Genomic DNA, 24,495 nt, shown 5'->3' on the forward strand with positions numbered 1-24,495 from the left:
GAAAAGGTTCAGAGTGTGGCCTGACATTTCTAAGGGTTCTCTCCTTTAATCTGTGAATAGTATCAGTTCATTGTTTTTAAAAGGGAGTAGACTGCACAGGATTTATTTATTATTCAGGTGCCTTCTCCAAAATGTGATAAAGCAGGAATAAATTCAATAATGAATATCTGAAATCGAAACCAATTTAACTATAATAAAGGATATCTTTCTTATCAATTATCACAAACATCCCAGTTGTCTCCATCTGTCTTAAAAAATTCTGTCAAAAGTTAAGACACAATTAATTATACCTTATTAATTCCTCAAAAGCAAAAAAAAATATATGTACCATTCAGCATACAAAAGTTACGCATTAAAAGTGCATATATATCTTTCTTAATTGGCCCACTCATTAAATTTACATTTGGTCATTCTTACTTTTAACATGTACAGAATTCTTCCTATAAATGCAGATCACTGTAAATTAAAATAAAAAAATACAGCACAAAACATGCTTTCTTCTCATTGAAATCTTAACCTCAATCAGTTCTAAATCATTTTAAACTTGGATAAACCCACAAAGAAACACAAGCAAAGGTTTGTTATGCTTCTCTCAGTTTGTTGAACAGTTAACATACAGACAAACATCACAAATTTTACTAAAAATTTGGGCCAACTCATTGCATATTTGCCCCCTGAAATGAAAAATAAATTAGAATTGAAGCAGTGTATTGCCATAACTTACCTCGGAGGTAAGCAGGTTCTCCTGTATTTATAGAACTTAGAGCGGAGACATTACCAGTTATCTCCAATGCAAGTGCTTTTAAGGACAACCTAGTTTTAAACTTTGAGATAGCACAGCACAAACCCTATAAAATTAATTTTGCTCTTCTCAAGCTAATGGAAGATCCTTTTGAAACTTAATTATCTTCACTTATCAATATTACTGCATTATGGAGCTAGTGCAATCCTGCATAGCCTTGGTCAAAAAGACAAGGCACAATAAAAAAATTAAAGTATTATATGAACAAGAGAAGTCACTGGAGATAATTTAAGGCCTTGAAGTGAATTAGAGTATAGTCAGTCTAATTTAAAGCTGAAGAATAAACCATAAATTATCCACCTGAAACGTAAGCAATATGCTTTTTTCAGCTTCTGTTCTGTGGACAAGATAACAGAAACAACTCTGGCTTATGGTTTGTCTACTAGAATCCTTCTGGACCTGGAGGAATAAAAGTCAGTTCCATTTTTCTACAGTTCATGAAAGGTTTCAGGACTGTTTTAGCCGTTTGCGTGGAATGCCAAACTGTGGACACTGTGCAGATGCTAGCGCTCGGAAGGCCTCTGCTACTAAATGAGGGTGCGACTGAATCATGGACTTCCACCCTGATGTTTCCATTATGTCTGTCGCTTGGCTGAAAAATAAAATGAAGAGATGTTTATTAAAGAGTACTTTTCAAAATGCACTGTCAATTTTTTTTATTGATGGATTTCAAAACATTTTGAACACTTGGCCTTTGTATGTATTCAAACCATCTGAATTCACTAAAATATCACCTTTACCTTACTAGTATTTTTTGTTGCAATTGAAACTATCAAATTTTTCTGGGAGGTCTATTCTCCTGAAGTATGTATGTCCCCACAGGTCCACTCCCAGTGTTAGCATTTTCGTAGCAGCTCTTTGAGCTCTTTTCCCTAGTTTACATGCAGGTTTTCTCCAGAGTTCCAACTCTTGCTTTCTACTCTTCTCCCTTAACATTCATTATTTATTCTATCTCATCCATTCTTCACAATTTTACTGTCATGTTCAATGATAAAAACTACTGATTCGCTCAATCTTAAGCCTCCCACAACGTTCGTTCCCAAAACCATTTGTTCTCTTTATTTGGATGTGCTTCAAGACTCATAAATTCAGGTTTGTTAGGTAAGAATTCAACATGTTTTTCCTGAAGCTCCAAATTCTTCCTCCCTCATTCCCATTCAGCTAATGCTTCCACCATTAGCCAGTGATTCAAGTCAGAAACCTGGGAGTCATCCTAGACCCTGTGCTTTCCAATCAATCATCAATGCCCTACTTTAATTCCCAAACACACCCTGAATCCCTAGTTAAGGCCCGTATCATTTCATGTACAGTTATTACGACAGTCTCCTAATTGGTCTAATAGTCGCCTATCTTGCTCCTCTCACAACCAGCTTCCATGCTGCCTTCGTAATATAAGTATGACTACATTAGGTCCTCTTCCATTGTTCCCCAGTGCCTGTATCCAAGTTCTTTAGAAAGAGAAACAGGTTTTCTACTTCCTCTCTTTAGCTTTCCACCTCCCACTTCTGTGCTCAGGCATTTTGTATATTGATACTGAACTGCTTATTTTATCCTATGTACAACATGCTCTCACTGAGCAATCAGAGTAAATACCTAATTGCTAAAATACCTAATTGCTAGTTACCCTTCCATGTCTCCTGTCTTCTCTCCCTTATATCAACCCTGCATCCAAATAATACCCAAATCTTATAGATTGTTCCATCAAAATACTATAGCCGGTCATTTCTCTCTGTTCCCTCTGTCTCCCCCAATCAAGTCTAATATCACCCTTCATCTCTTGCCAAAACTACTCCAATAACTTTCCAATTGGTCTACCTATATTTATTTAACCTTGCTCCTCAATTACCACACTACCTCAACCTCCCCACAATCTATTCCTTACCCTGCATGAAATGAAAGTGCGAAAAATGCAAACCTAATTAGGCCATGCTCTAAGTTAAAACCTTTTACTGGATGCCCTTACTCTTCAAGTAATGTCTAAAAGCCCTGATGTTATTCACATGGCTTTCCAGAATTTGATCCCTGCTGGCTTTCTCCAGCTTCTTCTCATAACCGCTCTCTCTCTCTCACTCTATACTCTTCTTTCTTATCACCAAAACTTTAAATACCTGATTCCCTTTTTCTGGGGAATCAGAAGAAGGGATACACTTTCCCACTCTTGCCTCTTCTTCACCAGGGTACTTCCTACTACTTAATGCTTTAGGCCTTTATACAAACTTCCCTTGAAAGAGCTCTCTGTGACCCCTAGATTAGGTGAGGTTCCTCTGCGATATGCTCCGATGAGCATGCTATCCTTTACCATCACACTTTGTTTCAATTACCTGTTTAATTCTTATTTATCTCCTGCTCAACTATAAACTCCATGAAGCCAGGAAAAACATCTGTCATGTTCACCATTATATTCTTGATTCTGAGCACAGTGCCTTGGGTATTTACTGGACAATAAATATAAGTATGTGTAAAATGACAGACTATTGTTTCATGCTTTCATACTTGATTCAATCTATCCTTTCTGTCTGCAATGCCTGTTGGTTCCTTTTTAGTTCTGCTAATTCGTATTCATGTTTTAAGGCAGCTCAGTCATCTCCAGAAAGGCATCCCTAAACCTCCAGCCTTTGTTAAGTACCCTCTTTCATCACATTGCTTACCATATTATAACAAAACATTCGTGTATTTGTTTCTTTCACTAAATTTTTATCTATATTTCTATTTATATATGAATGATATGTGCATGTATTTGTTTCTTTCATTAGATACATTTCTCAAAAACAAGGATTTTTCCTCATAGTTGTATTTATAGGCAGCACCCTAGCATGGTGTTTGAGACACAACAGGTACTAGGTAAATATTTGTTGAACTAAACAGTAGCTAATAATAAAACAATCCCTTTTATTTGCCTGACATCAAATTACAAGTTTGTCATTATGTTTATAGTTTCAAATAGTTGTTTGGAATCATATAGATGTCTCTTAATATACCTGACGTTTTCATTCATTTAATTCAACAAATAGCTACTGAACATCTGTACATACAACAGCTTATTCAGAGGATATAAAATAAGCTGATATTTTTTGACATTGAAAAAGTTATACAACATAAAATATTTTCTTAACAGAATAAAACTGGAGCTTGAAAGTGGCTAAGTATAATACAAAGGATCACAAAATTGTCTTTTGCTTTGAATACATTGTATTATAAATTCAAATTGATATTTTTCTACAGTCCTATACCATCATGATAATGTATTATTGCACATTGACCAATATACAGAACAACCAATAACTTAAAAGTAGTCACTAATTTTTACTTTTAGAAAAGAGAATTTACAAATTGAGAGGAATTCCGTTAACCAACTGCATATATACCAAAACAGATCAAAGCAACGGGAAATAATTAAGTCCAACATTCATTTAATTGTAGCTAACACTGTCTTTTTTGACTTTTTTGTAAACTTGTCTTTTTTGACATATCAATTTTTGATAATTTGCGAAAACAGAATTTAAGGGTTTAGAAACAAAAACTAATCAAAAGCAGATACAAATTTTTCAACCTATCAACTCTCCCTTTTTGATTTTGAATAATTACAAAGAGTAGAAAAGTGTTTCTAAAAATGAGAGAAGAAAACGGAAAATAATAAATTCTAATAGCTCATATTCAGAAAGTCCAGGCTTAGAAAGATGTAACAACTATGCCACCTCTTATAGTTTTACCAGGGTAAGTAAAGATCAAATTGCTCCCATTTTTGGAATGTTAGGCAGCTACCCTAATATAGCATTTGATGCAAGGTACTTGGCTAACCTAAGAAGCAATGGGTTAACATTCAAATGTAAAGACTTCCTAGGCAAATTTGGCGGGTACATTCCTCAAAGGATAAAATGAGTATTTTCCGTATTTTTAGAAATCCTTTCTGAGGGGACAAAGAAAGCAATTCTAGTAGCCACTGAAATACCTAGACTCAGCTATATACTATGTGAGCATATGTGCTTAAGCTATTACAGCATCCATCCCAGTTTACATTAACAGCTGATCTACAAGGACGCATAGCCTCAAGAATCCACTAAGTACTCAAATTATTATTTTTTTAAACAACCAGCAGCTTTCTTCAGATAACTAATATCTGGATTCATACTTATTGCAGATGAACAAAAGGCTATGCAAACAATTTTATGTAAGCAGATCAACTTTTAAGTCAGAAACAGAAGTCATCTTACTTGCTGTTCCAGTTTTTCCCATCTTTACATCCAAGCTGTCGAAGTACACTGCACCTGCGTTGAAGATTTAAACATACTTAAAAAAAGTCCAGTCAAAAAAGTTGAAGGTGTCATGCCCACTGAAATGCAAGCATAGCTCACCTATTAATAAAGTCTATGGCTTGTGCTTTCAACTGTTCTGCACTGTGCAAATCTGCAAGAACAAGGGTATCAGCAACATTTTCTACTGAGAGGTTACTACACAAAGCTTCTTCACACATGACCTTCAGCCGTTCCAGTGCATACTATCCAAAAGGAAAACATAACCATTAAACATTTACTCAAACTACCAAGTTTTAAATACATATTTGTGACTTAGAAAATGAAGTTAAAAGCACATTATCCTTTGAATTGAAGGTACTTTAAAAGTCTCCAAGTTATTTAAAACCTAATATGAAGAAAATAGGAACACATTCGAGAGCACAACCAATTTTCTTAAGAAAATTTCAATTTGCATAAGTGTAAAACAATGTATATTTTAAGAACAGAGTTTTAGTCTTGAAAAAAAAACAAACCTTATTTATTCTTTAAAAAAAGAAAAGCCTTATTACTCAACACTCTTAATGAGTGTACTTCTCTTCTCTACTATTTTGAACATGAGTGTACCAACCAGTACACTGCATGTTGTTACAACTCAATCTTGAAGAATTAATTATAAAACAAATCATATTCATAACCACCAAAAATCTTAGTGTGCGTTTATTATAACATCTTAGGCAGCTTTATTGAGGTCTAATTGGCATACAACAAACTACACATATTTAAAGTTTACACTTTGATAAGTTTATCCAGCCACATAAACACCATTAAATCAAGACAGTGAAAATATTCATGACCAAGAGTTTCCTCCTGCCCCGTCACCCTTTCTCTCACCCTACCCCAGGCAACACTTATGATACGCTTTCTTCTGCTAGAGTATGTGTTTTCTGGAGTCTCCCTTAATTGGAATCATATAATTTATACTCATTTTTGTCTGGATTCTTCAATTCTTCAACTTAATACAATTATTTTGAGATTCAAGCATGAGATTTACCTCTCTATTTTGTTTAGGTCTACCTGAATTTCACTTAGCAATATAATTTTCAGTATGTAGATCATGAACATTTTTGACAGATTTATGCCTATGTATTTAATATTTTTGATGCCAATGTGCTTTCAGGATTAAAAACTACTGGCTTCAAAATTTCCTGGTATTTTTGCACTGTTTCCTCACCATCATAAAAGAGTATTATAAAATTAACATTGTTTTTTTTCTCTTTCTATTCTACCATATTAGAAAATAAATCTGTGAATACAGAGAATTAAATTAGACACAATACCCAATATTTCTTCCTTTCTTTAAACATAGTCAGGCATTGTATCTTAAAACTAAGAATACCTGAAAATTGCAATAAATTATACAAGCTATTGTGTGTTTTTATAAAACAGAGTAAAGATACACTCAAAACTACTGAGTTCACAGTTTAATCTCCCATGAAAAATTCACTTTCTCCAAATACTGGCTCAAGATATTTTTATGTCTTACTGATTAAAAAAAAAAATCTCATTTCCTTATTATCCCACTGTATGCTATTTCATAATATTCTCAAGAGCCATCTACAAATAGTATAAATTAGTTCAATATCTCAAGTTATTTGGGGTTTTCATTTGATGACAGCTTTCTAGATGCATCAAAACCTTGAGGACATTTTTTGGCTCTTCAAGGCCCAATTACTTACTTTGTCTGCAGCTGCCAACAAGTTGTCAGCCATTTTGTCAAGGTTTGGTGCTTTCCCTGTATAAACGAATCTCATCATTTCTTTAAAAACGTCAGGGTCTACATCATTTATTTCCACTCGATTCTGATATTGAAAACACAGAAAAGTTATACTTAAAGAACATACACACACAAACGAACCAAGGGGAAACTCTGACAGCAATTTAAAAGCCCTAAATCTGCACTCAAGTACTGTACAACTCAAATATACATTCAAGTCTTTTAAAATTGAGGTAAGTAAATATTCAGTAAGCTAAGGAGGCAAAGTAAAACAGGCAGATCTAACAGGACAAGTATACCCCAGCCTAATACTAACACATAGGAATATAAACCCCAACTTCTCAATTAAAAAGAGTAAAACAAAAAACTTGTAGGCCTGACAAAATATGTCTGTGTTGAGTTTCTAACCTCTACCTTAGAGGAAGATGTCTATTAACTTTTTTTTTGCTAAATTCCTAAGTTGTAATGCAATACCTAAGATCCTATGACTAATGGTTCTGTTCCCAGCTTTAAGCAAAAGAGGGTCAGGTATATGAGATAATTCTAGAGCCCACTATACCTCAGAACGCTTCCTTTTGCAAAATGCCATGTAATATTATCTATGGACACCTCACTTCTGTGCTTGACACATACTCAAGTCCAAATAGGACTAGTTCCTTTTTTGCGCTTTGTAAATTGGGTACCTCTCCTGAAATCAATCAAGTGAAATATCTAATACTAAACGATACCAAACTTTTCGGACCCTTTGTAGTCAATACCACTTGACATCACTGATGTCTCCTTAGTTGGAAGTGATAAGAAGGCTCATCATAGTACCTGCCCAGACCAACAACCAAAAGAAAAAAAGCAGCTATTTTGTTGCAGCCTCTACTCTGCAGAAAGAATAAAGCTGAGCCACACAAATAAACTCCGGAGTTGGAGCACTAAGGATCAGTTTTAATACCACCAGCAAAGAATCAGCCTCTGATCTTTAATCTGACAACATTTTAAGATGACAGGTGACAGAAATGTCTGGGAAAACCAAATAGGTAATACCTTGATTACAGTTAATGTACAATAATGTAATTTATGTCATTTTTGTTAAATCTAATAAATATCCTCTTACTTTAGTGGTAAAAAGAATGTAGACATTGTTTTTGTTCTAGAAAACAAATTCCAGAATTAACTCATAAAGTCTTGACAGGATAAATATACACCTTAACCAGAGAACTCTCAAACAGCTATGGACTAGAACAGTCCACATATACTAATCTGGAAAACAACTACCCATTTAGTTTCCGACCAAGTGGGAATCAAAATAACTGTTATTTGGAATATTCACCCACATTGGGTTACATCTATTGTTCTACTATGGAATACATTTCCCCATCTTTGTATTGTTTTCTAAAATCATTGTATAAAAATGAGAACATGCACTGTTTCATTTAAAATATACATTCCACTATTCTGCATTTATACAAATTCAATATTAGCTTTTAAACCATATTTTCTTACCTTTTTGCTTTCTTCCATTTCATGTTCAAACATTGCATTAAAAACTGGGGATCGAGCTGTAACAAGATTAAGCATCATTATTTAATGCACAAACTTATGAAAAAAAATGTACTATATTACCCAAAAGTAGACAGTACCTGCAAGTACAGATTTATGAGCTTTAAATTCTTGTCCTCTCACAAAAAAACTGCAATCTGTAAATCTTGTGTTTTCCCAGAGATTACCTAAATCTTCTGCTAGTCGACATTCAGGCACCTTCAAAGTATTTGTATTAGTATGCCCTGATATATTTACTGAATCTTGGACCACACTCACCTAATAAAAAAGGGACAGTAAGAAAAACACTTTTATAATTTATAATAATTAGTTACTAAAACTATATTTAAATTTCTTATCATTAAAATGATTTGAGTAATTCAATGTAATCCTGATCAAAAATGCTAATACCTAAGAATTGAATTTACGGACACAATTTAAAGAGAAAAAATATAGAAAAAAATCTGAAACAAACTAGATCATTTTCAAGTGACACTTTGTATGAATAAAAGGGTTATCAATTGATTAGAATGCTTGCTTGGTTATTGAAATAATTACAAAAACTATTTCTCAACATGAAGTAAGTCATAATGTGATGTCAAATTCAAACAAGGAGAAGACATGTTTGTGAGGTGGAGGGAGAAATTCCTTTAATTTTTATTTTCTCACACTACAGACCTATCAGTATTTCAAGTTTATTATACATACAGTAACCATAGTATCACACTCATAATGGCTTTGACAGTTGTAGTTTACAAAAGGTTGTAAAGCTACAGTCTATGATATGCAATTTGGGAAGTATTTCAAGTGCTGCTTCTACATGTTTCAAGTCTAGTAAAATTGATTCAAATGTTTAATTAAATTGATTTAAATTTTAAAAGTACAAGAATTCTCACAAAAGCAATTGTAGTTATTGAAGCTTATGGTATCTTTCATTAAAAAGTCAACAGTAAGAACAATATAAATATAATTTAGTTTGATTTTCAGATGTTTTATTGCCTATTAACTAATCAATAAATAAAAGCTGATAGAGTTACATTCCTTTTACAGACTCCAATATAATATGAATTAAATCATCTCTCATTAAAGATGACCACTATCTACTGAATACAATCTTAAAACACTACTGACCAAGTCTTGCACACCACTTTTAAGAAAAGGTATTCTATTATTAGAAATTTCACATTACATTTAATAAAGTATAGAAAAATACTACCTCAACAAGTAAAGCATATGTTTCAGAGTAAATGAACCATTTTTTATGAAAGTGCTACCATGCTTCCCCGAAAATAAGACCTAGCAGGACCATCAGCTTTAATGCGTCTTTTGGAGCAAAAATTAATATAAGACCTGGTCTTATTTTAATATAAGACCGAGTCTTTGCAATATAATGTATAATATAATATAATATAATATAATATAATATAATATAATATAATATAATACTGGGTTTTATATTAATCTTTGCTCCAAAAGACGCATTAGAGCTGACGGTCCGGCTACGTCTTATTTTGGGGGAAACCAAATAAGCTGTTTTAAACTGCTCGGTTTTGTGGTCATTTCTTATGCAGCAATAGATAACCGTGCTCATTTAAAAAACATATTTCATAAAGCTTTTATTAAAGTAGGTATAAATAAGGAAATGTATAAATGTAGTAAACTATGTAGGAAATGTAAATTGCATATGGGTAAATTCAACCAAACTACAAACACACTAACACAAAAAGTATAATAATGGTCCAGCATAAAATATTTGGAGAATTAAATCTCAGAAGTCCTCATTCATACAGATGCATGCGTATATCTCGTGTGAATGAATAGACACTTCTAAAGAAAAATTTTATTTTCTGAGTATATTTTTATGAATCACTTTGTTTTTGCCAACTTGCATTAACCTTTTGGAATCATGTCCCTTAGAAATCATCTAATCCAATTACCTTGTTTTGTAAAATGTTTTCAAAGTGAGGTCAAGAGACGGTAACTAAAGTGTCCTAAATTACACTGCTAGTCAGTATCAGAGGAAGATTAGACCTATATCTCCAGATTCCTTTTTTGTTTAGCACTCTTTGCAATACGCAATATTTCTTTGGATATTTCTTTTAAATTAGTAGTACTTTTAATACAATTATGATTCATAAAGGGGATTTATCACAACAATCTTTTTAGATGCTTTTCTAAACACAGGAGCCAAAAAATACTGTCTACATAAATAATATTCTCCTATTGAGTTTTTAATTATTCAAATAATTTCTAAAGTTTTAATAACTACAAAACAGAAAAAAGCTTCTCTAATCCCTACTTGATTGCCCGATTACACCATACATTGTAACTTAATGTTCATAAACCAAATATGTTGGTGTTAATATTCAAGGTTTAGTTAGGGATCAGTTTTTCATCATATAGACAGTGTTTACTTGTTCTGAAGAAGCATTTCTCTTGAAATTTCTAGACAGCAAGAACTGGATCAATTCAATTACTTGCATAAAGTATGCAAGTGCAGTTATAAAAATGTGATGATATATTTAATTTAGAAATGGATTTCTTAAATTCTATTCATTGTCTATTATCCTAACCCAAACTAGTATATTTAATGTAAAAACCTGGCAAAAATCAGGTGACAAGAAATAAAGCCATCAAAAAATAAAGCCATTATTACCAGGCATAAAGAATATCTTAGCAACAGAAAAGTAAGATGGGAAAAACGGTATTAGTATTTTGTACATGTAATCATAATTCAGAAGTATTTATATTATTAACATACATATCTATATAGTAGTGTCATAGCAACGACAAATTTTAACTGAGACATTTCATACTCCAAAGGATATTCAAGGGACTACTTCTAGATAAGTTAATGATCTAATTAAAAATTGACACGCAATGAATACCTATAATTAAGAAATTACTAAATTTTTAGTTTTTTCTAGTACATATTCAAATATAGATAATGAACATTCCTGCTGAATAGAACCTAAAGTAAAAAATTCAGAAGAAAGGCTGAGATTCTTTCCTCAGGTTAAATTGTTCTTTCAAAGTAAAAAGGCAAGTGAACAATACTCAAAATTGACAAATGCTGCAATGCAGCACCTCAAACTCATTTGACAGTTCTTTTTCAAATTTGCTGTTGGCTTACCTTTGAGAATTCAATTAGGACTACCAATGAACATGCACAGGCTCTAATCAACTATAATGACTCTAGAAATCTGGGTCTCCTCTAGTGTGGTGACAACTGGTTCCAATTTTTAAAAATCTCAGTTCTCCACAAACTAATTCTGAAAGCTAGGAATTTACAAAAGTGCTTAGGGCTACAAATTTTGCCACTCTAATCAACAACCTAACCATTCCTCATACTGGCTCCAAAGTGAGAAACTTTTAACAGTACGATTTCACATCATCTTATAGAATAGTGGGTCTCAAGACTTTTTCACTTCCATAGATAGGTATCCTATTTCTATCATTTGGGTGATAGAAATAGGATTGTCAAGTTTTTCAGTTTGCCATAAAAGGACTTTTTAGAGAATAAAACCCAACTTCCATCCATTACCACAAGTAGTATAAAACAGAAAGAATATCTTAGCAACAGAAAAGTAGGATGGAAAACAGGGTATCTTTCTAAATGAAATAATTTAATGAAAACCTCACTATCCATCTTTCTTTCTATCAATCCATCCATCATTTTTCTATATATCACGGAATGGCATGGGGCTGTAGACTATGAGATTATTTAAAATCTGCTGGATTCAAAAGATGAATTAATCTAACCAATTTTCTATTTTTTCTACTTATTCCTCAAGTCCTTGCTTCTGTATCACCTTGGGGGAGAAGAGGCAGAGCTGTTTACATGGCTAGAAATCTCTACCTCTGGCTATTGGGTTCATAGTATGGAACTTGCAAGATTAAGTTATGTCTTGCTCAAAAAGGGTAGCACCAAACTGCCTTACCTGTCTACAGCACCACTTGCAGGGGAGGGGGAGGAGGCAGTTCTTTACGGAGGGCAGTGCAATGCTTCCTCCTCTTCTGCAAGCAGTGCTGGAGATGCTGTAGAAGGAAGGGCATCAATGAGAGGTATGGAAGAAACAGTGGAGAGCATGAGGAATGTTTGCTCAAAGTACTTTTTGCCTGTCTATGCCAAATACGGTGCCCAGGGTATAAATGTCTCGATAAAAAGGTACATATTACAGTCTCCAAAACTGAATCTGATCAATGACAACTTAAAATGTATATCATGGTGGGTTCTATTTTAAGGTCACTAGTGTGTCTAATCTAGCTTGTAGATAAAGTATACTTGAAAAAACATAAAATCTTTATTTCAGCCTTTATTCTGAATTTCTTGGTTGTCTAGGTTCCAATAGAATATGCTTAGAAAAATATCTGTAAATAGCATTTCAATGCTAAAATATATATTATCTTTTAAAAGTTTATTCACGAAACACTTTTAGCTACAGTTTTTTTAAATTGTATTCACAGCTTTAAAGGTCCTTTAAATTCTAAGATTACAAGATTTTTAAAAATTAACATGCTGAAATTTAAGATAAGTGCTAAAATTCTAGAAGATTATATATTAAGGGTGCTAAAATTTTTAAATAACATGACTTATATTTATTTAGACTACTACTTAGAATATCTATTTATTGACAATAAACGTCTTAAGTTATTTAAAAAAAAATTTTAACGATAAGCTCTGCTCAAGACACTGTAGTATGTGCTTTACCAACCAAATGATTGTATTCACAACAAATTCATTAGACAGTTCATTTAACTTGTCTAAGTGAAAATAAATGCACTACATTTGCACTATGTAGTCTCTAGAGCCATATTTCAATTATTCTTCTGACACAGCATAATGACATACAATTAGTCTGTAATCTTGCCAAGAAATTTTGCACATTTTCTATAAAGAAATTAAAGCTAACTTAGTAGCAGGTTAAGGAAGTTATCAAGCTTCCAAGACACTCATCTATCTACAATAACCAATTGAAATATACTTAACACTGAGTTTACTTGATCATAACCTTTTCAAGTGGCTTTCCTATGAAAATTATCAACTACAATAAACATTTTTGATAAAATTATGTTACTGATGCATATTCTCTATAAACTGTACTGCTAACACAATATCCTTGAATTCATTCCAAAGATGAATCTCAGCAGTTATAGATAAAATTACAAAATGATAACAAAGACAGAAGCAAATCCCAACTTCAAATTAAAGTAAATCATAAGTTTAAATTATTGGCAGAAGCAATGCTGGTAACTTCCAAAATATAGTATTTTATGCATATAAATATACCTCCTAAGTTTGTCTGCAGACACAGGCATACTTAAAGATTTGAAATGCTATTGCTTATAATGTTAACATTTGATTAAATAAACTCAACTGTTTGAATGAATAAAAAGTGTCCCAATCTTTTTCAGGCACTTACTGTTCAAGTATGGATTCAAACTGATAAACTACTAATAATACCTACTATGATCAATCTTAATATAACAAAAAATATTGACCATCTATGTCAGAATTATTCAGGATGAAGAGGTATTTAAAATTCTTATATAAAGATGTACATATCGATAGTATTCCTAAAAGGAAGAAATATTTAGTATGTGTTAGTATAACTCCATATACAATTTATAAATAGAGATGTGACTGAAATTTTTCACAGTGAGCTACTACTGATTTCTAAGACAATCTAGTCAGCTTTCACTGGTAAAACATATATACAAATGAAACCTTATCAATTATACCAACTATTAATTTTACAGAATACCCAATATTATTGTAGTTTGTTTTTGCTTTATTGCTAAATATAACCGTGGAGTTCCTTGAAATAAAAAATGTACCCACCTCACAAAATAACGTAAGCTTGTCATCTGGTAAAAGACCATTAGTTTCATCAAGCAAAAAGTCCCTTCGAATGAATTTTTTAAAACCCCAGTCCTTCCCTTGTACAAATCGATATGCTCTTTGGCTTTCTGGTGGGAAACAGAATAAAAGTTTAAATAAAACAAGTATCCAAAAAATAGTTTTGTTAATGATAACATAGTTAAATTAACATGCAAAAATATGACTTGGTCAATATATCCATCATAAAAAGTACAGATAATTGTGTTTCTAAATAAAATGTCATTAAGAGTTACATAAGATAGAACCAGATCATCCCACAGTAAATACACAAATTTTAGCCATCAAATGAGCTCACTTTCCGATTTCTGGTTATCTAAGTAGAAGAAAAGCCAGATCAAAATTGTGGAGAAGATTTAGGCCCTATAATAATAAAGTAGGATCAAAACACACTGGTATAGGCATACTATACATTGTCTACCATCAGAACCTGATTAAAAATATACCTCTCATTTCCCACTTTTCCCTTAAAAATTGATGCTCTAAATCACCAGGGCATCCTTTAGGTTTTCCTGGGACATCCATCCCACTGACTTCAGTTTTACTGAATTAAAAAAAAATCAATTAACTGGTGAAAAAGGTAAACAGTCCCTTATCATTCCTAGGTCTTTAGACATAATCCCCTCACCCCTAAAAATAACTTTCATAAAAGTGCAAAAGACAGTGATCAGTATAATTTCTAAAAGGTTTAATAAATATGTCTGAAGTGAATGTTTCAAATGCCTATCATACTGTATAACAACCATATTCTATGAAGTAAGATCTTCTACAGTAAGAATTCACTATGTTATACAAAGAATTAATTGGAGGTAGAAACCAGCAGTAAATCTAATTGAAATACTCCATGTTATGGACTGAATGTCTGTATCCCATCAAATTTCTTCTATTGTTGAAACAATACTTCCCAATGTAATGGTAATAAGAAGTCATGAAGGGATTAGATGGGGTCATGAGGGCTTCACCCTCATGGGAATGTTGCTCTTATAAAAGAGACCCCACAAAGCTCCTTAACCCCTCCCACCATGTGAAGACACAGTGAGAAGTACGCAGTCCACACCCCAGAAAGGGTCTTCATGGGAACCTGACCGTGATGGTGCCCTGACCTTGGACTTCGCAGCCTCCAGATCTGTGAGAAATGAATTTCTGTGGTTCATAAGCTACCCAGTCTGTAGTATTTTGTTATGGCAGTCTGACCTATTAAGATACTCCACTATCTTAAATGCCAGACAATGTAAAAATATATGTATGAAACTATGTATTACTTCAGCAATAAAAGACATTATTTAAACATGTATTTGGAGGAGGTTATTTTGTAATAACGTTACTTGATTCTGTGATTCACTTTTACAAAACACTTAAAATTTAATGTGACAGTTCACTATATATTGTCCTACTATGCACACTGTACATCTCCTACAATGCTCTTCTATTATGAAGCTCTAGGCTATATGGTATCAGCTGGCTCTGTGTGTGAAGCTTGAACTGAATTTACCAGGTCTTGAGACTAAGAAAAACTGATTTATTTTCAGTCAGTATTGTCTATTGTTCAAAAAATTTCTAGAGACAAGATACTTAATCTCTTTTCACAGTGTTCTTTGATTGTATTATCTGGCAAAAACAGTAAGGGAGAAGACAAATATTTCCTGAACACCTGCTATATATGTCAGGCATTGAATCAAACACCTTGCCCTTAATAGGTACTGTTTTTCCAAGTGACAAGTGAATGTTGTTTTAGGAAATGAGAAAGTTGAATTTTAATATTATTTTTTTTTAATTTTACATGTCTATTAAGTCCAAGATTTAGTACAACTGTAGTTGTACTAAATAATGTAAAATTAAATAATGGCCAAAGTTAACGTTTTAGGTTAAGCATATTTTAGTAGGAAAAGAATATCCTAAATTTTTCTAGGTAAAAGTGCAGAAGTCACAGTATGTAGTTACACAGAGACTTCTTCACTCAGTTTACAAACCACTTACCCATTGCTTTTGTTTCTTCCCTTTTAGCATTCAGAAGGGAAAATTTGAATTTTGCTCGAACTTCACTTTTTGGGCAGCTGACTAAAAGCAAATATAAGGACAAGTAGTCTTTACTTTCATCATCTAATCCCTTTGGATTTACCCTCAGGCACCTAAAATAAAACAATAGGCTCACATGGAGAAATAAAGTACTTTAAACATTCAAGAAAGAGGCAATATTAAAGTCATTTGTCAATATCCCATCAACATCCCAACAGTTCTTTACCATTCTCTGTATTATTAGGAACTTCTTACAAATCAATTATAAAATAGACGAATATCCATTCAGGAACAATAACAACAGAACCATCAAGTAGCTGAAACTCCAAACAAAACTCCAAAACAATCAAAACTCTTACCATTTCATTTTGTCACTTGGGCTAGATGAGAATGTTGAACTTTTTAACACTTCACCCATTTCTTCTCGACAAAAACTGAAGTTATTAATGGTCCACATGTAGGAAAATTTTACTACTTTAACCTAAAGAGATTCAGAAAAACACTTTTATGATGACTTTTATGCTTTTTAACCTGTCACATGTTAAACATTCTATAACCCACTCTCCTAACTTCTCTAATAACTATGCCATTTCTGTAACTATGCTTCACAGTATCCTTCAAATACTACAAAATTTATAAGTGACATAAAGTAAGGCATTTTCAACAACATGTACCTGTGTATAACACCAGCTCTCTGCTATAGGCCCAGTAGACATATCTCCAGAGAGAGGCGGGGTGGGTTCCCGAGACATTGCCACTTTATTGCAGTCTTCCAAGATTTATGCAATATCCCAGAGTTGAGTACTTTACTACAAAGGAAAAAATTTTCATTTACTGATTGAAAGGTTTAAGTGACTGAATCAAGAGAAGAAAAACTAAATAGTTATAAAACAACTGCTTTCCCAAATTAGACTATATGGGAACATGAAGATTTCATTATCTTTTTTCAGTCTTTAAGAAATAAAATCAGCCTTTGTAATGTAACACTTGAAATCTAAACAAACCTAATACTTGTAGATAAAGGCAGACTTACCAAAATACCATAAATCATAAACTTATATAGCTTAATAGTACGATCATAAAAATCACAAAATAGCATGGCAACAATATCTGATTCACCTTCTTTCATATTTTCATTGGCATAGTCACAAAAACCAAAAGATTTGAAAAGTAAGCAGAGCCCTGGAAATTACATATATTAGTCACTCATCTGTTAGCCCCAAAGTTTTGATCAACTGAAACACAGATGGGACCTAATGGGTAATGCAGTGTAAGAAGAATTACATAGATTTCCACAAAGTCTAACTCCATCTCAGATAAACCTGTTCTCTGCTAAGACTTCATCCCTATCATATTGCTCTCCACCAGATAATATGTACCATATCAGCAATTTTCCTCCCAGGTAGCTGTTCTCATACTACATCCATTTGGATGCATAATTAATTCCCCATAACCTGGCCAGGACATTAGTAACTATATGATGATGATGCTTTGCAACTTGGGAAGTCTATAAAAGAGGCAAAATACAAAAGAGCTACATATGTAGGTTACTTTGCAGGAGTATAGGTAGGGGGCATTTCAAGATTACATTCCAACACAGGGACCCGGGTCTGGAGAACCCTCTTTTCATTTAAGAATAAGAGAAGAACACTATATGATTCCTATAAAAATAAACCACTATGGCAAAAAAGGGTAGGATTTCATCCAAATGGAAAACAAAATATTTGATCTATGTCTATACCCAATGAAACAGTATAAAATGAGAAAACAAAGATTGAAGAAAAACACCTGAAAGATACATAGAAACAAAAGAACCTATAAAAGGTATGAAAACTTTAAAACTACAAATGAAGAAGCACATTAAAAATCTGCACTAGACTTGACGTAGTGGCCTCAGTAGGAGATGATTCATGTTGTTCAACTTTGCCCTAGCTCTTGGTTGTCTCTCAAACCTTTGTGCTTGTCTAAGCAACCCATTACATTTTTAATAGCACCCAGTAGTTAAGCATATGCCAAGACTTGTCAGTGTCCCAAACGGGAGGATGTCAGCACCTACATGCAGGCTGAATGAGAGCCAGACTTTCGGGCAACTTTTAAAAGTATGCAAATACATAGAGTCCTATGGGACCACAAGAGTAAGTCATGCTACCCACCAGAGCCAGGTGTCCCTTGGGTGGCAGCTGCAAAAATAGGGGCTCCAGTTGTGCATACAAGCTCTTTTCTGGGTGATACCAGCAAGCTGGAGCAAAGGAGAGAGACAGCACCAAGATGGTGTCCACAGCCTACATGCCCTGAGAGCAGCTATGCAGGATGCTAGATGTGTGCCAAACCCTCAGGCCAAACAAAGAGTATTCTTTCACAGAAAGACTGGGATATGTGCCTCAGTTTGCTGCCTGTTCATGCACTGAGAGTGGTAGCATGCCAATACCCAACTCGCCAATTGCCACAGTCCAGTCCCGTGAATGGAAGCCCCCCTTGGCCACCAGAGCCAGATTATCAAGGGGTATCATACCCCTGGCCAGTAGGCACAAAAATTAGAACACCAGATGTGTATGTGTGTGTGTGCATAGCTTCCTTTTGGGGGAAACTAGCCTAGGAGATGTGGTTGTTTCACCTACTGCATAGAAACCAACACAGAAAGTGAAACAAAATGAAGAAACAAAGAAATATGTTCCAAATGAAATAGTAATAATAATAATAATAATAATAATAAAAAACTTAATGAAATGAAAACAGGTAACTTACCTGATAAAGAGTTAAAAGTAATGGTCATAAAAATGCTCACCGAACTACAGATAAGAATGGAATAACGCAGTGAGAACTTCAACAAAGAGAAGAGAAACATAAAAAAAGTACCAAATAGAAGTCACAGAGCTATAGAATACACAATAACTGAACTGGATAATACACTAAAGGGGTTCAACAACAGACTACATGAAGCAATAAATGATTAGTCAATTTGAAGACAAGGCAATGGAACTTACCCAACCAGCTCAGCAAATAGGAAAAATAATTTTAAAAAGTAAAGATAGCTTAAGGGACTTAGGTGACGTCAAACAAACTAAATTCTCATGATACTGCTTCTACAAGGAGAAGAGAGAAAAAGAGACACAATTCTTATTTGAAGAAATAATGGCTAAAAACTTCCCTAACCTGGGGTTAGAAAACAGACAACAATATCAGGGAAGCCAGTGAGTTCCAAATAGGATGAACCCAAAGGGACCCACACCAAGACACGTTATAATTAAAATGCAAAAGTTAAAGACAAGGAGAGAATGTTAAAAGCAGAAAGAGAAATATAACTTGTTATGCACAAGGGAACCCCCATAAGACTATGAGCAGATTTTTCGGCATAAACTTTGTAGGCCAGAAGGGATGGTGCAATATATTCAAAGTGCTGACAGGAAAATGAAAAATCCAACCAAGAATACTCTACCCAGCAAAGCTGTCATATTTCTCCTTCAGATTTGAAGGAGAGACAAAGAGTTTTCCAGACAAGGAACTGCTAAAGGATTTCATCATGACTAAATCAGACTTACAAGCACTATTGAAAAATTTCTTTAAGCTGAAAAGAAACGGCATCAGTTAGTAACAAGAAAACATGTGAAAGAATAAAATTCACTGGAAAGGTAAATATAGAGTAAAGGTAGTGGACTAATCACTTATAAAGCTAGTATGAAGATTAAAAGAGAAAAGTAGTAAAAACTATGATTACAGTGATTACTCAAGGAAATACACAAGATAAAAAGATGTTTAAGATGTGACCAAAAAAAAAAAAAAAAACCCAAAACATGGAGAGTTAAAATGTTGAGTTTTAAAATGTGATCAAATTTAAGTTGATATCAACTTAGAACAGACCATTATAGATATAAGTTGATATATGTAATTCTCATGATAACCACAAAGCAAAACCCTATGGTAAGTACACAAAAGATAAAGAGAAAGGAATCTAAGCATAGAACCAAAGAAAGTAATAAAATCACAAAGAAAAAGAGCAAAAGAAGACAGAAACAGAGAGATATTATAAAACAGACAGAAAAACAATTACATACCTATCAATAATTACTTTAAATGTAAATGGACTAAATTCTCCAGTCAAAAGATACAGAGGCTGAATGGATAGGGGGAAAAAAAACACACCCAAGACCCACCTATATGCTGCCTATGAGAGACTCACTTTAAATGTAAGTACACACACAGACTGCAAGTGAAGGATGGAAAAAGATATTCCATGCAAATGAAAGCCAAAAGAAAGCTGGGGTAGCTGTACTTGTATCAGACAAAATCAACTTTAAAACAAAGACTGTAATAAGAGACAAAGAAGGGCATTATATAATGATAAATATAACAAGAGACTATATCACTTGATAATCTAACAAGAGGATATAACATTTGTAAGTATTTATGCACCCAAAAGAGGGGAACCTAATTTTATAAAGCTAGTATTGATAGATCTGAAGGGAGAAATACACAGCAATACAATAACAGTAGGGGACTTTAATACCCCACTTACATTAATGGATAGGTCATCCAGACAGAAAATCAATAAGGAAACATCAGCCTTAACTGATATCCTAGACTAGATGACACCCTAACATACATATTCCACCCAAGAGCAACAGAATATACCTTCTTCTCAAGTGCACATGGAACATTCTACAGGATAGATCACATGTTAAGCCACAAAACAAGTCTTAGTAAATTTAAGAGGACTGGAATACTACCAAGCATCTTTTCCAACCACAATAGTGCTAAACTCAAAATCAATTACATGAAGCAAACTGGGAAATTCAAATATGCGGAGATTTAAACAACTTGGTACTGAACAATCAATGGGTCAAAGAAATCAAAAGAGAAATTAAAAAAATACCTTGAGACAAATGAAAATGGAAATATGACAAAAAATTATGGGATACAGCAAAAGCAGTTCAAATGTAAAGTTCACAGTGATAAATGCCTCCATCAGGAAAAAAGAAGTCTCAAATAAACAACCTAATTTTAAACCCCTCCACCCAAGGAACTAGAAAAAGAACAAATGAAGCCCAAAATTAGTAAAAGGAAAGAAATAACAAGAATAGAGCAAAATAAATGAAAGGTTTAAAAAGATAGAAAAGCACAATGAAAGTAATAGCTGGTTCTTTGAAAAGATAAATGGAACTGACAAAACTTTAGCTAGACTCACCAAGAAAAAACAGAGGACTCAAATAAAATCAGAAATGACAGAGGAGCTATTATAATTGATACCACAGAAATACAAAGGACTACTATGTACTGTATATAAACATATAACAAACTACTATGCTAACAAATTAGACAACCTAAAAGAAAAGGGTAAGTTCCTAGAAACATTCAACCTACCGAGACTGAATCACGAAGAAATACAAAATCTGATCAGACTAATTAGTAATAAGGAAATCGAATCAGTAAATAAAAAAGTCCCAACAGACAAAAGTCCAGGACCAGATGGCCTCACTGGTGAATTCTACTAAGTATTCGGAGAAGAATTAATACCAATCCTTCTCAAAATCTTCCAAAATATTGAAGGACAGAACTCTCAAAATTATTTTATAAGGCTATCATTACCCTGATAACAAAACCAGACAAGGACACCACAAGAAAAGAAAATTACAGGTCAACATTCCTGATGGACAGATGCAAAAATCCTCAACAAATACTAGCAAGTGGAATTCAACAACACATTAAAAGAATCATATGCCATGACCAAGTGAGATTTATTCCAGGGATGCAACGCTGGTTCAACATCTGCAAATCAGTCAATGTGATACACCAAATTAACAAGATGAAGGATAAAAATCATATGATCATCTCAATAAATGCAGAAAAAGCATCTGACAAAATTCAACATCCATTCATGATAAAAACTCTCAATAAAACGGGTATAGAGGTAATATACCTCCATAAAGGTGACATATGACAAGCCGACAAACATCATCATACTCAATGGTGAAAACTGAAAGGAAAATTTCAAATGGAACAATTTTTCAATTAATCATTAGTTTACGTAATTTCACTTTTCAATAATGGTGTCTATATTAATACACTCACCCAAATGGATTTATGTAGGTTCCTCACATACAAGAGTTCCTGTCATGTAACATACTTGTAGCACAACATAAGGAAGTGAGAAATCAGCATGGCAGCCAGGTAAGAAAGTTAGGATGGTAACACTGGAAATATTCTATCAGAAGCACTTACAAATCACAATCAGCATTAAAGGAGAGGTGAAAAAGAATGGGTGTCCCTTAATTAAACAAGCAATAATACAGTAGATGAATGATGGAAGAAAATAAGAATGCCTCAAAGAATAATGTTTAAACAATTTAAGAGCATTACATAGTATCACTTGAACAAAAATTATTCACCTCTACGTAAAAATTAGGTATTGCTTTTTTAAGTACTTCCAGCTGTTATCTTCAATTACCTTCATAAACCACAAATGGTTACTTTTATTTAAAAATAGAATAGCAAACACATATATATAGTCCCAACAGTTAGTTATGACCATTAATAGAGTACCATCATTTTAAAGATGTTGGTTCCCCCTCCATCTCTAACAGCATTACTGAGGTATAATTTACGTATCACCACTCATTTTAAATGTACAGATCAATGATATTTAGTGAATTCATAAAGTTGTACACAATAAAGTTTTAGAGTACTCCCATCACTCCACAAGGTCCTTCCCACACCCAAAATTAGGCAACCACTAATCTGCTTTCTATAGTTATACCTTATCTAGAAACTTCCAGTAAATAAAATTGTATAATATATAGTTTTATGCCTGGCTTCTGCTTTTTTTTACTGAATATGTGTTATAGTTTCCCAATTTTTTTGCCTGTCTCATAACTTTTGCCTTAAAACTGGACATTTTAGTTAATATACTGTAGCAACTCTGGATTCTGATTTGTTTCTCTATGGACAATTTTTTTTTATAGTAAATTGCCTGTCTCCACCATATTGTGTGGCTGCTGATGTTTCTGGCTTTTTATACTTTCTTTCTTTATTTTTTTCTGCCTGGTTAGCAGAACTGCAGGCTGTCTCCTTTCCTTCAAAGTGAGTTTGCTACTTTTAGTGACAAATACCATGTTTCCCCGAAAATAAGACCTAGCCGGACCATCAGCTGTAATGTATCTTTTGGAACAAAAATTAAAACAAGACCCAGTATTATATTACATTACATTATAATCGGTGTTATGTTATGTTATGTTATACCCGGCTTATATTAAGACTGGGTCTTATATTAATTTTTGCTCTAAAAGACACATTAGAGCTGATGGTCTGGCTACGTCTTATTTTTGGGGAAATATGGTACATAGGTTCCACACTCCCATCCCCAAATCTAATTCACCTGATCTGGCAGCAAAGCTACTGTTTTTCTAGGCTAGCCCCAGGCTGGTAAAACTGGGATGGGGTGGAAATAGGAGCAAAAAAACAAGTTGGATATTTCTCTTAAGTAAATTAATAGTTAATAAATGTACTGAAAAAGTAATGACTCAGACTTTACAGGCAGGAATATGTGAAAGGGCTGTGTCCTAGTCAATACATGTGTCAGTGGCTCTGAAGCAAGCTGATAAGATAAACCATCACGACCGATTTTAAAAACAATGAACCAAGGAAGTATTTGTTTTACATACAACACATAAAGGTTCATTTTCCTAATATATAAAGAATTCCTAAAAGTTAGAAAGAAAAAGTAAAGAATTCAAACAAATAATTCCCATGAAAAGAACTTTACCCATAATTAGAGTAATACAAATTAAAACTAAATTAAGAAGCCTTTTTTTAATCTATCAGATTGGCAACAATCCAAAAGATTGGGGACAACATACAAACAAGCCCTCTCATACATTTCTAGTGGGAACATAAATTGTAAAGTTGTCTTAATAATCACCCTGCTCATTTTTTATGGTGAAATTTCTGGCAAAAAGGGAAGGAAATGATGATAATAAGCTCATAATTTTATATAAAAATGCCAATGGAGTTATTTGATGTCCATGAGAATCATTTACATAGTTTGTGGCAACTAAGAATAATTTCAAAAACATTCCGAAAGAGGTATTGAGATGAACAAGCAATTTGTAGAAAAATAGCTACAAAAGCTACAAACCTCATTTGTAATCAATGAAATACAGAAAGAACCCACAGCATTTTTCACCTACAGTATCATCAAAGATTATTTTAAACTGTCAATCTGTCGGCAAAATTGCACAGAAGCAGATAT

The 24,495-nt window shown here is 33.3% G+C and overlaps 1 protein-coding gene across 3 annotated transcripts in view; it reads right to left on the minus strand.

The window, feature by feature from the left end:
- Nucleotides 1-729: 729 nt before the first annotated feature.
- SPOPL (speckle type BTB/POZ protein like) overlaps nt 730-24,495 on the minus strand; it is a 55,240-nt gene continuing 31,474 nt past the window's right edge. Inside the window, exons 1-11 of one of the 3 annotated variants that reach the window (XM_033112540.1) lie at nt 16,928-17,062; nt 16,613-16,734; nt 16,215-16,295; nt 14,181-14,308; nt 12,280-12,376; nt 8,440-8,617; nt 8,303-8,358; nt 6,771-6,893; nt 5,155-5,297; nt 5,014-5,067; nt 730-1,394 (exon numbers count right to left, since the gene is read on the minus strand). In XM_033112540.1, coding sequence (XP_032968431.1) covers nt 1,250-1,394; nt 5,014-5,067; nt 5,155-5,297; nt 6,771-6,893; nt 8,303-8,358; nt 8,440-8,617; nt 12,280-12,376; nt 14,181-14,308; nt 16,215-16,244 — 954 coding nt within the window. In that variant the 5' untranslated portion in view covers nt 16,245-16,295; nt 16,613-16,734; nt 16,928-17,062 and the 3' untranslated portion in view covers nt 730-1,249. Of the gene's footprint in view, nt 1,395-5,013; nt 5,068-5,154; nt 5,298-6,770; nt 6,894-8,302; nt 8,359-8,439; nt 8,618-12,279; nt 12,377-14,180; nt 14,309-16,214; nt 16,367-16,612; nt 16,735-16,927; nt 17,063-24,495 lie in introns of those variants that run through there. The other 2 variants (XM_033112539.1, XM_033112541.1) reach the window with 2 other exon arrangements.

The sequence above is a fragment of the Rhinolophus ferrumequinum genome, chromosome 8 (assembly GCF_004115265.2).
Source record: "Rhinolophus ferrumequinum isolate MPI-CBG mRhiFer1 chromosome 8, mRhiFer1_v1.p, whole genome shotgun sequence".
NCBI classification, from domain to species: Eukaryota; Metazoa; Chordata; class Mammalia; order Chiroptera; family Rhinolophidae; genus Rhinolophus; species Rhinolophus ferrumequinum.